The 14,984-nt window shown below is 36.8% G+C and overlaps 1 protein-coding gene across 3 annotated transcripts in view; it reads left to right on the top strand.

Moving 5' to 3' along the window:
* Positions 1-7,559, top strand: part of SH3GLB1 (SH3-domain GRB2-like endophilin B1) — a 78,274-nt gene extending 70,715 nt beyond the window's left edge. The window contains exons 7-9 of one of the 3 annotated variants that reach the window (XM_006898228.1): positions 406-506; positions 6,551-6,776; positions 7,368-7,559. In XM_006898228.1, coding sequence (XP_006898290.1) covers positions 406-506; positions 6,551-6,776; positions 7,368-7,475 — 435 coding nt within the window. In that variant the 3' untranslated portion in view covers positions 7,476-7,559. The remainder of the gene's footprint in view (positions 1-405; positions 507-6,550; positions 6,777-7,367) is intronic. The other 2 variants (XM_006898227.1, XM_006898226.1) reach the window with 2 other exon arrangements.
* The last annotated feature ends 7,425 nt before the right edge of the window (positions 7,560-14,984 follow it).

The raw sequence follows: 14,984 nt of genomic DNA, 5'->3' as shown, positions 1-14,984 counted from the left end.
GTCATTCTGTCTTATTGAGGGTCACCCGCTCTTCCACTGACTCTCTCCTTTTTCAGGCTGATACCCCTCTCTGGGGTTGATCCCCCTGACAACCTGCCCACAGTATGTTAACCACCTTGCTTCATAGGAATACCATACCTGCATTTCTTCCAAGGCAGATTTGGTGTTCTTTTAGCAGTCCATGCTATAGTCCATATTCTTCTCTAACACCACAATTCAGTGACATATGTTCTGCAATTTAGTGACATATGTTCTGCTTTGGTCTTTCTTTTTTATTGTCCTACATGCATACGAAGCAATTGAAAAATACCATGTTTATTAGACACTGTTAATTCTCCCTCATTGCAGTGTTGCCTCTCTTTTGAACTTGCCACTTTAAGAACTGACTATAACTTTCCTTAACAGGCTCATCACCTTCGCTGTCTGAATGACTTTGTAGAAGCCCAGATGACTTACTATGCACAATGTTACCAGTATATGTTAGATCTCCAAAAACAACTGGGAAGGTAAATAATGTCCTTTTCATAAACAGCAAAGAGATTGCAGGTTCCACCTTTGATATTTATATTTCGCTTTATTATTATTAGTTGCCATCAAGTATTTCTGACTCAGGATAGTCCCATGTGTCTAATAGAGCTGTTCTGTAGGGTTTTCAAGACTGTAACCTTTTAGAAGTCAATTATTAGACCTGTTTTCTAAGATTGCTTAGGGTGAGTTTGAATCACCAACCTTTTGGTCAGTTAATCAGTCAAGCATTTAATTGTCCATGTCACCCAGAGGACTCAACAGTTTTTAAAACCATACAGATGTTTGGAACTCAGCCATGTGAGCAAGACTTAGTTGATAGGGAGCTCTGGTGGCCTAGTGGCAAGAAGCTGTGCTGCAGTCCCGAAGGCATGCAATTAGAAGCCCTGTTGCTCCACGGGAGAAGGATGGGCTGTCTCCTCCTGTGCTATTACTCCCTATGAAAACCCACCAGAGGGTCAGCTATAGGTCAGTTCTGACTCTGTGGTAGGTACACATTTACATAACAAAGTGAAATCAATGCTATTATTCTATGTGGTTTGTCTTTTTGCTGTCAAAGAGTTATATTACGTCAAAGGACCCACGATAAGCAGTGAGGGAAATTATAAGACCTAAATTTAAAAAAAGAAAAATTTAAAAAAAGACCTAAATTTGTTTCAAGTTACTGCATTTTAAAAATAATATAAATCTGTTGTTGTTGTTTACCATCAAATCAGATCTGACTGACACAGGAGGAGATTGCCCCTCCTTCTCCAGCAGAGCATCTGGTGGATCCGAACCGTGTGCCTTCAGGATTGCAGCACAGCTTCTTGCCACTAGACCACCAGAGCTCCCTTAAAAGATAGTATAATTCAAAAGACGGATTGCATTGGTGAAATCTTCTGTTAGGGACCTCTCCAGAATGCTGTGGAGCAATGATATCAGTCTAAAGACTAAGATGCACCTGATCCAGTCCATAGTCTTCACAATTACATGCTATGAATCAGAGAGCTGGACAGTGACCAAGAATGACAAAAGAAGACTTGGTGCCTATGAGTTGTGGTGCTAGAGAAGCATATTGAACATGGACCACCAGGAGAACAAATAGGTCTATCGTGGAGAGGATGAAACCAAGTTTCTCATTGGAGGCAAGGATTTTGAAGCTCTTTCTCATATACTTGGGCACATGGCCACAAGGCACCAGTCCTTGGAAAAAGGCATCATGCTTGGAAGCATGGAAGGACAGTGCAGAAGAGGAAGACCCCAAATGAGATGGATTGACATAATAACTGGGGCAGTGGGATTAGGTGTGTCAGAATCAGTGAGACTTGCTCAGGATAGGACAGGGTTCAGAGTTCTTGTACATAGAGTCACTATGAGTTGCAAGCAACCCAACAGCACTTAACGGCAACAACATAACAACATAAAGCAATAGTCACGTGCAGAAGTGAAAAATTATCCAGATAATTTGCTTTAAATTTTTTTTAAAAAATACTTTTTGAGGATACATTATAGAGAAAACAATAATCAGTGCCTTCCTGGAATTTGTTTCCACGTTGGGAGCAGACAGAAAATCAAGAAATTGTGTAGCCGTATATTAGTAGTCCCCATCTCCTGGCTTGGCAAAGACATCTCTAGCCAGGCTGACTAGCCTAGGCTTCTCTGCAGCCAACAGAAACTTGCTCCAGGCTGGATGCCCACCCCTTAACACACACTGACCAGAAGGAGTTCCTCACATGTTGGAATTCTTCAGTACTCACACACAGAAGCTCTGACTTGACTGGCACTCCAACTCTTATCTTTTGCTTTGGTTTGGCAGATAAATTGTCCCTGGTTAGGTAATTTGTTTTCTGTTTCCCATAGCATGCATGTTTTTCATATTATTGGTATGTTGTTGTTGATAAGTGCCGTCGAGTCGCAGGCGACTCATAGCGACCCTATGAAGGAGAGTCCTCGACGCTTGGGTGCCTTTCATCCTCTCTCCAGGTTCATAGGGTTTTCGGAGGCAAGCTATTATGGAAGTGAATGCCACATGTTTTATAGGTTGCTGTTATGGGTACAGCACTTGGCAGTTTGCTGTACTGGGGTGACTTGTGTTTTGCTATGATATACTGCATTAACTTGTATGTTGCTCTGATGTTGCTTGTTTTAGCATTTGTGTGTGAGTATGCTTGTTTGCTCTAGTGTATGAGTGATCTAATGTGTGAGTATGTGAGTTTGCTCTAATTGGTTGATTTGTGTGTCATTGTGATGCTGAACAGTGCACTACTAATACTTCAAATACCAAATCACTCACAGGAGACAGTTTATGGTAGAGCTTCAAGACAGAGATGGACTAAGAAACAAGACTTTCATCCACTTCTGAAACAACAGGCCTTAAGAAAAAACCCTAAAATAACAGAAGAACATTGTGCCAGATAACGAGTCCCTCTTAGATTGAAAGGCAGTCTTAAAATGAGGAGAAACCGCTGCAAATATCCATTAAATATTAAAACATGCAATGTATGAAGTATGAATCTACAAAAATTAGAAGTTGTCAAAAATTAAATGGAACACATAAAGATCAACAGTCATAGGCTAATGTGAACTGAGGTGGACTGGCATTGGCTATTTTTAATTAGACAGTCATATGAGCTATTATGCTGAGAATGACAATACCAGGAAGAGGAATGATGTTGCATTTATTTCCACGAGAAATATCTCAGCATCTATCCAAAGTACAGGACTAGAAATAATAGCATCCTATGCATAGGCAAAGAAAGTCTGTTAATTGTTCAGACATGCCCACCAATCATAAACGCCAAAGGAAAATTGAGCAAATATGCAACCATAATGCATTAATAATAATTGGTGACAAAAATGAATCTGGAGATTAAATGGTAGAATTTGGTGCAGTCAGTAATTTAGTCATTGCAAATACCTTTTAAAAAAAACCAACATAAATGGCAACTATACATTTGGACCATTCCTTATAGACAGTCATTAAATTTACTAGATTTGTGGAAAGAGTTGATGGAGAAGCTCAATATCAGCAGCCAAAGGAACGGACTCACTATGAAATTGACCATCAATTACTCATCTGCAAGCTCAAATTGAAGCTGAATAAAATGAAAACAAGTCCACAAGAACCAACATCTGACCTTGAATCTATCCTACCTGCATTTCAGAACCACCTCTTGAAAAGATTTGGTGCATTGAAGTCTCATGACTGAAGACCAGATGATTTGTGAGATGATATCAAGGACATCATTCATTCATTAAACAAGTGGTCATTACAAAGGCAGAGGAGAAAGAAAAGTCCAGATGCTATCAGAAGAGACTGAAACTTATACTAGAACATAGGCCAAAACAATGGAAAGAAATGTTAAGGTAAAAGATGAACAGGAGATTTCAAAGGATAGTTCAAGAAGACTAAGCAAAGTATTTCAATGAACTGTGCAGAGAATTGGAGTTAGAATATTAAAAGGGGAGAACATGCTCAACATTTCTCAAGCTGAAAGAACTGAGAAACAAATTCAAGCTTCAAGTTGGAATACTGACAGATTATGTGGACAAAATATTGCTGAAGGAAACATCAAGAGATGTTGGAGGGAATACATAGTACCAAAAAGAATTGGTCAACACTGAAACATTTCAGGAAAAAGCACATGTCCAAGCACCAAAAGTAGTAAAGGAAATTCAAGCTTCACTGAAGGCATTGGCAAAAAATAAAGCCCTAGGAATTGATGGAATTCCAGTTGACATGTTTTAATAAGCAGATGCAACTTTGGACATTTAAAAGACAGTTACCTGGCTGGCCAAAGGCCAGGTGATTGGAAGAGAACAAAAAGTATTCCCATTACAAAAAGGGTCATCCAACAGAATGTGGATTTGTCAAATAATATTATTAATATCATATGCAAGTAAAATCTTATTGAAGCTTAATGAAAAACAGAACAGTAAGTTAATAGGGAACTACTAGAAATTCAAGCTGGATTCAGAAAAGTCTGTAGTAGGGGAGATATCATTGCTATTTCAGATAGATCATGACAAAAAGCAGAGACTACCACGAAGATGTTTATTTGTGATTTGTTGACTGTACAATGGCATTTGACTCTGTGGATCATAACAAACTATAGCTAACATTGAAGAGGATGTGAAACCTTGATAAACCATGAAGCAGATGTACAACCACAAAAGAACACTGCGTGGTATAAAATTGGGAAAGGTATGTATCAGGATTATATAAATATAATTATAATATAATATAAATGTAATATGTAATATAAAATTACATAATTATGACATAATTTCAATTCAAGAAGCTGGACTGTATGAAGAGAAATGTGGGATCAGGATTGGGGCAACATTATCAACCACCTGCAGTATGCAGATGATACAATTTTGCTTGCTCAAAGTGAAGCGAACGTGAAGCACTTGCTGCAGAAGATAGAAGATTACATCCTTCAATATGACAGTCAATTGAGGATTAACAGATGCATTACAGTGAAGTGTGGAGGCAGAGGAAATAAGGGCATATGCAAAGGAATGATTATGTTTATTACAGTGGATATGAAAGAAGTAAGCTTGCTGGTATGATTAATAAAAAGATAGTTACCTCTCTCTTTTGATGATCTGATGGATGAATGATCAGAGGATGGTATACTTAAAATTGTTTAGATGTGAATGTGGGAATGGATGACTGAACTAAAGTAAGCCACAAAATCACAAAAAGAAGAGTCATGAATCATAGAAGCTAAAAATATTAGAAGCGTCTCAGTGGATATTAAATCACCAAATATAGTGTCCCAAAGTCTTCTAGAACTGAAAAGGAGTAAGTGATCTCTGAATGATTACAATTAGAAGCCATGGACAGTAGAACATGAAATGCAGATACTGTATAGAGTTGATTAGGGAAGAGGAGCGTCCAGAAGTGGTAATTAGCATAGAACAGCCACTTAATCCGTCTCAAGGTGAAGGGAAAATTAAAAACAGCATAAAGTGGTGGTAGGGAGATTGGAAGGTTAATAGCAGGAATTTTGCTGATTGCTGACCAATTTCTAGATAGCACAGTAGTCATAAAGAGGAAGGAAATGTGTTTTCTATAGGAATGAATTTATTCAGTAGTTCATAGGGAGTTGTGCTGCTAACCCAGTGACAGTGTTTCTCTGGTAGTTTGAAATGACCAGCAGCTCTGTAGGAAAAAGATAGACAGTCTCCGACTATGCAGTTTACAGCCTTGGAATACCCTCTAGACAGTCACCTATGAGTCAGTTCTGACTTGATAAAGCAATGAGTTTCAGACCAAATAAAGTGTTTTATAGGTTAAAACACTGTGATTATGATGATGCAAACATTATAATGGAATTATTAAAGCTTAAATAAGCACCTTGACCAAAAATCTTCAACCTTAGAAAAGATTGAATTAGAATGATTCTAAGTCAGACATTTTATATAGCTTTCCAGTTCATATTATTGAAGGTAGAGTGGCCTTTCAAAAAAAGAAAATTTTACATCTTTGAATTGTCTTTGTCTTATAAGCACAGTAATAACAAAGATTTTGTTATTTCTAATTAATTTTTCCCCATAGAGTAGTAGACAAAGTGAAATTTGAAATTTATTTTGTTCTCCCATTGCTACTTCTATTTCACTTTGATAATTAACAAAAAAAAAAAACCTTGAGAAAGCATCACTCATAATACTCTCTAATTTATTTTTTATTGAAAATTTTTTCATAGTTCATAAAGGGGAGCAAAAGTACTAAAATATACCAGTGTTCTTTAAATAGAAGTCATGGAGCAAATTTCTGGGAAGAAATAGCCATTATAATTTTTAAAAGGCTGGTGGGGGTGGGGGAAGTCAAAGGCTAATGTTTTATAAACTTTCATTTTCTGTAGTATAATTGGCCAAGAGGAAAAGGAAGTTAGATAGTTTTGTCATTAAAATATTATTAATGCCTTTTATCCAAACTAATAATTGGTAGAAAGTTAAGCAGTGCCACCAGGTGTTGATATTAAGGAACTTTAATTGGTTGAAAATAGATAATTGACTATTTTCTTTTCAACAGTTTCCCATCAAATTATCTTTGTAACAACAATCAGTCTTCAGTACCATCCGTACCCCCTGCTTCAACAAGTGTGATTGGTCCTTCTGCAGTGGCTTCAAGCAATCTGGTAATCACATCTCCTTCCAACCTCAGTGACCTTAAGGAGTACACTGGCACCAGAAAGGCCAGGGTTCTCTATGATTATGATGCTGCAAATAGTAGTGAACTATCACTTCTGGCAGATGAGGTAAGTAATGTCAGTATGAAAAGGAGAAATATATCATGAATTGGCATACTTTGTAACATGTAACGGGAAAAATTCATCATTACTGTTTTGGAAGTAGTTTATCATCTACTTGAAGTGGATATATTAACATTATAGAGACTTTTAATTACTATTTTTTAATGTAGTGAGCTTTGATGGTGTAGTCTGTAGGGAGTGGTGCTGCTCACCCAAAGACAGACCCTCTTTGACACTTTTAAGTCCACCAGCAACTCTGGAAGAACGATGGGAGATCTCCTTCTGTGTGATTTACAGCCTCAGGAACACACTGGAGGGTGTCAGCTATGAGTCCTTTCCAAATCCATGGCAATGAATGTTTTATTATATTTTTTAACATTTTACAACATCACAGAAGTATTTCAGACTTATTGATTGTTAAAAAGTATAAAACTGCATCTAGTAAAATTTTTTAAAAATGTTTTGGGTGGTAAGGTGTTTTTGTTTTTTAAATTGATAACTAATGTTTAATCTTTCGATAGCTAATATTTGAAACAAATATTCATGATTTTTTTGTGTATTTATATCTTAATCACAAGAAAATATTTTCTTTTTTAGGTGATTACTGTATTCAGTGTCATTGGAATGGATTCAGACTGGCTCATGGGAGAAAGAGGAAATCAGAAGGGCAAAGTGCCAATTACATACTTAGAGCTGCTCAATTGAATAGGTGGACAGTGGAAAGATTACCCATCATGACACCATATTTATATACAAATAACTCTAAATAAAGCAGATTTAAGTATCTTCCATGTTAATGTTGTAAGAGACTAAAAAGAAAATACCAGCCTCAGAAACCAGCCTTTCTGCCAGTAAAGTTGCATGGTAGAGATTTCATTACGAAATTTATGTTAGAGCTTCATGCCAAGAACATTTTTTTACAAAATTCTCTTTCTACTGAAGACTCACTAACACACACCCTCTACTTTTGAGCGCCAACTTAAAGCAGAAGAACTGTTTTCTACTGAATTTTTCATTACTGGCAAGCTTTTTCTTTTGTGTAAAATAAATTTATTGTGAATTGATATCAGTGACTCATTTATTAGGCATAATTAATAGCCAAAGAATTAAATGAAAATTCATTTTCAAATTTTATTCTTTTTTTAAAAAGCTCTAGAATCTAAATTCTTATGTGAAGAATATAATTCTTCTGAATGTTTCCATATGCAAAAATGCAATTAAACCTTGTTTAACTTGTTTTTTAATAGAAATTGATTGCTTTTGGTGTATTATGGGACAGTTCTGAAAATTTTGTGGTGTTTGAGTATTTGGGGTTTTTTCCCCCCAACATTAAGAACTAGTCCTTGAAAATATTATCATATTTATATACACTTTAGTTATTTATAATTAATGTTTTAAAATAGGTGGGACAGAATTCAGTTGACTTATTTGAAATTGTTTAATTGGCCCAATTTAATGCATAAAGTACAATGGACAATTTGTTCTTTTTAAACTCCAAGTTCTTAAAAAATATATAGACTTACAGGGAGCTCTGATGGCCTAGTGGCTAAAGTACTGTTCTTTGAATACAAGGTCACTCTGTTTGAATCCACCAGCTGCTCCATAGGAGAAAGATGGGCAGTCTCTTCCCATGTTGCTTACTGCTTCTGAAAGCCCAATACAGGGTCAGCTATAAGATCTGATTTGACAGCGCTTAACAAGTATAACTACATTCATTTTAGAGTACACTTATGTGTACTTTTCTCAATTCCTGAGTAGTTTTTAAAAATTTCTCACTAAACTTTGGGTGTTTTGGTTAGTCTCTATGTTCAGGAAAAAACTATAATGACATGATAACTGGTACTTTGGGTGCCAGAGAATTGATGTGAATTGGCAAATTGATGTCATGTCCTTGTTAGGCTTTCTTCCATTCTCATTGATTCACTCAACAAGCATATTTTGAGAGCCATCTCTGTACCAGACACAAGGCTGATCCATTGGAGATACTACCCTGAACAAGATGCTCGTAGTCCTTGCCACTACAGAACTTAAAAACCAGTGGATTATTCAGCGAAACATGCAGGTGTTACACAGTGTGAGCAGTGTTATGATGGAATGAATGCAGAGTACTGTTTGGAGGCGTATAGAGAGTCCCACCTAATCAGACTCAAGGTTAGTGGAATGAGGGCTGGTTTGAGCAATGAAATGGGCCAGGCTGAAGAAACAAGATATATCACACTTGATACAGCACATGCTGACAACTAAAAGTACTTCAGTGTAATTCAGCATGAAGTGCAGAGGTGTAGTTTATTTCCTTGGAGAATGTTAATATATATACATTTTTTTGCTGGTATTTTTAAAAAATAGTGAATGTTTCAGTACCATCTTAAAATATCTTCGTGTTAATAATGTCTAATAAGAGCTTGGTAAACATGTTAGTAATTTGAAGTCTATACTTCTAATAGGTGTTACCTCGTGTTTTCTATGCTATGAGATGAAGCTTTTTTTTTTCTTCTTCAAAATACAAGATGGATAGTTTGCTATCCATTCAGTGAAGAAGTCCCTCTTCTCCTGTTCCCTTAAAATTTCTATAGCTTAGGACTTAAAAAGTCAGGTCAACTTAAGCACAAGCTATAAATTGGCTATGTGGTAAAGGGGAGAAAAAAATAGGGAATGTAGAGAAATGGCCATCGCTTCAAATCTAGTCTTCCTCACATACTCTTAACTCATATCACATAATGTAAAATGAGAAGATTTTCTAGATTACATTAGAACTGTGAAGATGATGTAATAAGTGTTATGTTGTATGTTAGGTACTTTTAAAGAAATGTTTGGCACTTGGTAGACATAATCTGTAAATAGCAGTTTCCTCGTTGGTCCTTTAGCTTCCTGATCTACCAAAACCATGTATGAGAAGTCTTGTGTCATTTCTGTATGCTCCTTCCTATTAGCCCTATCCTCCCCACTCTCTCTAAACAGACCCAGATCTCGGTTTATCCTCAGCAGTGTGAATTCTTCATCCTGCTTGCCATCAAGTAGCCTGTTGGTTTAGTAACTCAATAGCAAGTTCAGAAGCCTTCAGTAATGTTGAGTTCTTGACACAGGTTCACCACAATCTGGGTTTGTTTTTCTGTGTATTGTTTCATGTTTTACTAGGTTAGTAGTTGTTTGGTTTTTGGGGGTTGTTTTTTGGTTTTTTTTACATTTTGGTTCTCTTTTGGCTTTTTTTAAAGTGAAGATTACTTTTTACTCAGGTAAAGGGCCATTAAGCTCTTAAACATGAAAGAAGAAAGCTTGGGAAGCCTATTCATGGTGTAGTTCAGAATTATTTGGGTGCGGTGCCTTCTGAGCTCAATGTAATTTACAAAGAAGGTACATATGAATGAAATTATAAATGTGAAAGTAAATATAGGCTCTCTTGTAAGGAGGGGGTAGTTATTGACCCTTTAAGCTAAAAGGTCATGGTGTTAAATCTTTTCTGGTGCTAAATAGAAAAATTCCTATTGCAGGAAATTGGGTCCCCAAATGAGAATGTGCCTTACTCTGACTAATATGGGAAATAGAAACCTATGGCTAAGTCACCAGTGTGTGAGAGCCCATCCTCATAGTCTACCATTATTCTCTACCCAAAACAGTGGTACAGGATGAAACTGGAGGAGCTCGTGCTGGGAGAGATAAAATTAGGAGTGGGAAAGGCAGCACAAGCAATGACTAAGACTGTACCCCGAGAGGACCAGCATACCTTCATTCTTTGTTGACAAAACTACTTAAACTCTGCCCCATACTTCCCACATGCCTGAATTGTGATATGTTGCCCCAGGATTTGGTATTCTAGGCTATATAGTTACTATGGATAGATGGCTTCAGATTTTGTCCTAATGCCATCTTTGTCATGGCAACTTCTCTACATGATTAATTGGTTTGCTGTTCATTGTGAGTGAGACTAAGGAGATGAGTACAATAGTTCCCCACTCCCTGTGCCCTCTTCTGCACATCCTAATTAGAAAGACAGAACAGTGGTTCTCAGAGTGTGCTCTCCAGACTACCAGTATCAGCATCACCAGGAACTTGATCAGAAATGCTAATTCCTCCTCCTCAAGACCTTATCTGTGCTGTTTTTGTCTTCATGGCCCTTGCCAGGCCTTTGAACTGGTTCATCTCATTTGCATGCCCAGTTTATAATTTACTTTTCCACCTGGTCATACTGAATCAAAATCTACATTTGAGCAAGATCTCCAGCTGACTTCTATGGATCCTAGTATATATAATAGTTGTCTAGGGAGACTGTTAGGGTTTTCTGGGGGCTTTTATAAGGGATTGTGCTGCCAACCTAAAGGAACGTGTTTATAATCCACTAGCTGTTTCACCAGAAAAAGATGGGCAGTCCCTTCCCTCTGCAATTAATTACCTTGGAAAACCCACTGGAGGGGCAGCTGAGTAGTTCTGACTTGATAGTACATAACTAGTAATCTGTTTAGAATGTGCACTGATTGAGTATATCTCAGATGAGATGCAAGAGAGTTGCATCAAAATGAACTGGTAAGAAACCCTGGGCCTAAAGACCTAGTTCTTCCATGATGAGATTTTTACTGTTTTAAGACAAAACAACTATGTCGTTCCATCTTTACTGTGCCCTGCCACTAATCATGATTGTAATTATATAAGTATTTTTATAATTTATTTAAAATTTATCTACCACTCTAAAATGGCGTTTCCCTTAAGTAGGAACTATGGTTCTCAATCACAATTTCATTTCCATCTCTTAACACAAGATACATATTATGTACTCAGTATTTTCTGAATGAAAGAAAAATGAAATCTATCAAACATTAGAAGTGTTTTCTGTAGTGCTTCACTTGACTTTAACAAGTTTTCTAGGAGATTCTATGCACTCTAAAGTCTGAAAACCTCCACAGGAGCACGTTGAGTGGAAACCCGCCTTTCCACCTCAGGCTTGTTTTCTGAAATAACTTGAAAAATTCTTTCTGCCTTTTGTGACATTCACCAAAAATACTCCACTGAAGTGTAGAAGGACCTTGCTTGACTTTATTAGGAATGAGTATGAGGGAATGCTGATGTACTTAGGAAAGGAAATATTGCTAAGAACGCCAGTACTGGATTGCTATTAATCCCTTAAACTGAAGAAAGGTAAGCAGTGTCATCACCCAAATTTCCATTCAATACAGTGCCTTTTAATTGGCGACAATTTCCCATCAAAGCAACCTGGAAAATCCTGAATTAGCATCAGGTTAGTAAGTACCTCTCTGTGCTTCTTCTGTTGTTAGATTCTGTTCTTTACTACTTCAAAGGAGACTTTTAAACACTGTTAATGCTTTTTTATAGACATGTTAGTAAAAAAGAAGTCAAAATACCATTAGGAAACATTAAAATCACCTAAAATCCTGCCACCCAGAGAGAACTGCTATTAGATGTCATGCTTTCCAGACTCTCTTCTGTGCATATATAATTTTTGTTTAGTTTCATCAAATTGTATATACTGTTTTGTAACTTTTTCACTCAACAATTTCATGTTTATCTTGCTGTGTCAAATATATTTTACTTTTTTTAAATGATGACTACATGATACTGCATCGTGTGTGCCACATTTTATTAAGCTGTTCCATTTTTAGGTTTCCAATTTTTAACTAATAAACTGCTTTAAAGTGCATTGTGTTGATAAATATTTTCTGTTGTCCTAATTATTTCCTTGAGATGAATACATTGAAGTGGACTTGCTAGTGGAGAGGGTAAACGAGTTCTTAGAAGCTTTTGTTACTGCCATACTGTTTCCTAAAGAAATTTTATAAATATGCTCTTATCAGCAGGATATAGAAGAAGAGTGTTTATTCTTAGAAGGTCCCATTCATCTACTTTATCTTCTCCTGGTTGTAGGAGAGTGTTTATTCTTAAAAGACTTAAAATGGAATATTTTTTAGGATCTTCAAATTTAAAGAATATGAGGAAGCTAAAAAGGTGAATCTTCAATTATTTTTACCTTTATTTCACAGTTAAAGTATATTAAGTTTTGGGGTTTTTTCTGTTTTTTTCACAAAGGCATATTAAATAATGTTTCAGCAACATTTGGAGTGCCAGTCTGTCTCTGCCTCTCTTAGTCTCCTGAGATCATTGTCACTTTCCTGATTTTTGTTGAAAGAGAAGAGAATGATCTTAGGTAGGCTGGAATCTCATGGTAGTTTTGACACAAGTTAGCTGTTCGTGGTTTTAAGATGCATGGCTGTAGTGGGAAAAATACAACAGCCAGAACGAAGCTAAACACTTTGGCTCTCCCACTTCCTGGCCTTGTGTCAATCAGAAAAGCATCTCAAGCAGGTGTATTGCATGAAATAATAGAAACCTACCTTATAGGATAGTTCTGATGGTGTAATCCATAGGTAGTTGCTGTGCTAACTCAAAGGCAGGATCTTTTTGGAATTTGAATCGACTGACCACTCTGCACTGTGGAGAAAGATGGCAATCTCCTCCTGTGCAATTTACAGCCTCTCAAAACCCACTGGAGGGTCTGCTATGAGTCCGCTCCAGTTCAACGATGAGTTTTTTTCGTTTTACAAAGCTAAAAGCATTAGCAGTATTGTGGACAAAGTTCAGACAATCTGTCCAAAGTATGTGAAACAAAATTTCACTATCCTAGACTCTAAGGTTCATTCTGGATTTGCTGCTTCCAAGACATACTTGTTTATTTTCTTGGCAGTCCATTTGGTGCATTCAGTACTCTTCCCTAATACAACTCAAAGGCATCAATTCTTCTGTCATTCTTAGTCCTTGTCCAAGTTTAGAAACATGGTAAATAATTGAAAAGACAAAGACCTGAGATCAGGCATATCTTACCCTCCAACATACATTGTTGCTTTTCAGTAGCTTGGAGAGGTCCTTGACAGCACATTTTCCCAATGCAGTGTCTTTTGATTTTAGGGTCACTGTGGTTAAGGATGTATTTCCATTTTAAGATTTTAAATGAACTGCCAAAACCCAAGTATGTCTTGGACAAAGTGCAACCAAATATTCCTTAGAAGCTAAAATGGTAAAGATTCATCTCACATACTTTGGGCAGGTTGGAGGGGCCAGTGCTTAGATAGGACATCATTTTGGGAAAGCTGGAGAGTCGAGAGAGAGGAAGGCCATCAGGCAGGTGGATTGACACAGTGACAATGGGCTCAAGTATACCAGAGGTAATAAGGATGCCACAGGATAGGACAAGGTTCAGATCTGTTCACAGGATTACTCGACTGGACGGCACCTAACAAAAAGAAGGAAATGTCAATATATTCCACAAAATAGGTTACTTTCCTTCTACCTCCTTTCTGCCCTAACTACATCTGTCTTGATGCTGCCTTTTGGCCCAGTTGTAAGGATTTTTAGTTTCTATCTCCTGTCCATCATGATGTTGACTATTGGTCCAGTGCTAAGAATCTTTGTTTGCTTGATGTGGAGATGCAGTCCATACCAAAGGCTGTATTCCTTGATCTTTTACAACAAATGCTTCAAGTCCTCCTTTCTTGGGAGAATAAAACAAAGAATTATAATGGAATGAGCAGAGAGCTTTAATTGGAGCATAAAAAGGGAAGAACTCGCTCTGCATTTCTCAAGCTGAGAAAATGAAAAAACAAATTTAAGCCTCATGTGGCATTTAAAAGATGCTATGGGCAATATGTTGAATGACCCAGAAAGCATCAAAAGAGGGAGGGAATGCCTAGATTCACTGTACCAGGAAGAACTGATTAACACTGCAAAATGTACTGTACCAATAAGTTTTTTTCTAATCTTCAGCAAAATTTTACTTGTATGTGATAATAATAATAGTCAATAATTTCCATATTGTGTTGAATCACCTTTTTCTGTAATGGAGATCTGAATCTCTTTCAGTCAGTTTGCCAGGTAGTTACATCTTCCAGATTTCTTGCCATAAGATAGCATATCCAGGCCTTCCATATGTTTCTTTTTTTTCCAGATGTTTCTTGAAGTCAGTAATTCCTGGGGTCTTATTTTTTTTTGTCCATATATTCAATGCAGCTTGAACTTCTTTCATTATAATTGGTTCTTGGTCATATACTCTTTCCTTTAATGTTTCCCTGTCAATTCTTTTTGGTACAGTATTCTCTTTTTCTTCCATCTTTTTGATGCTTCATGCATCATTCAAGATTTTGCCCTTAAAATCCTTTAGTATTGCTACTTGAGACTTGAAGTTGTTTTTCATTTCTTTCAACTTAAATGCTGAGC

This window comes from Elephantulus edwardii, unplaced genomic scaffold (assembly GCF_000299155.1).
Source record: "Elephantulus edwardii isolate Elephantulus edwardi_28Jun2011 unplaced genomic scaffold, EleEdw1.0 scaffold00224, whole genome shotgun sequence".
Lineage (NCBI taxonomy): Eukaryota > Metazoa > Chordata > Mammalia > Macroscelidea > Macroscelididae > Elephantulus > Elephantulus edwardii.
Note: the sequence above shows the minus strand (reverse complement) of the source record. Positions and strands in the feature narration are given on the sequence as shown.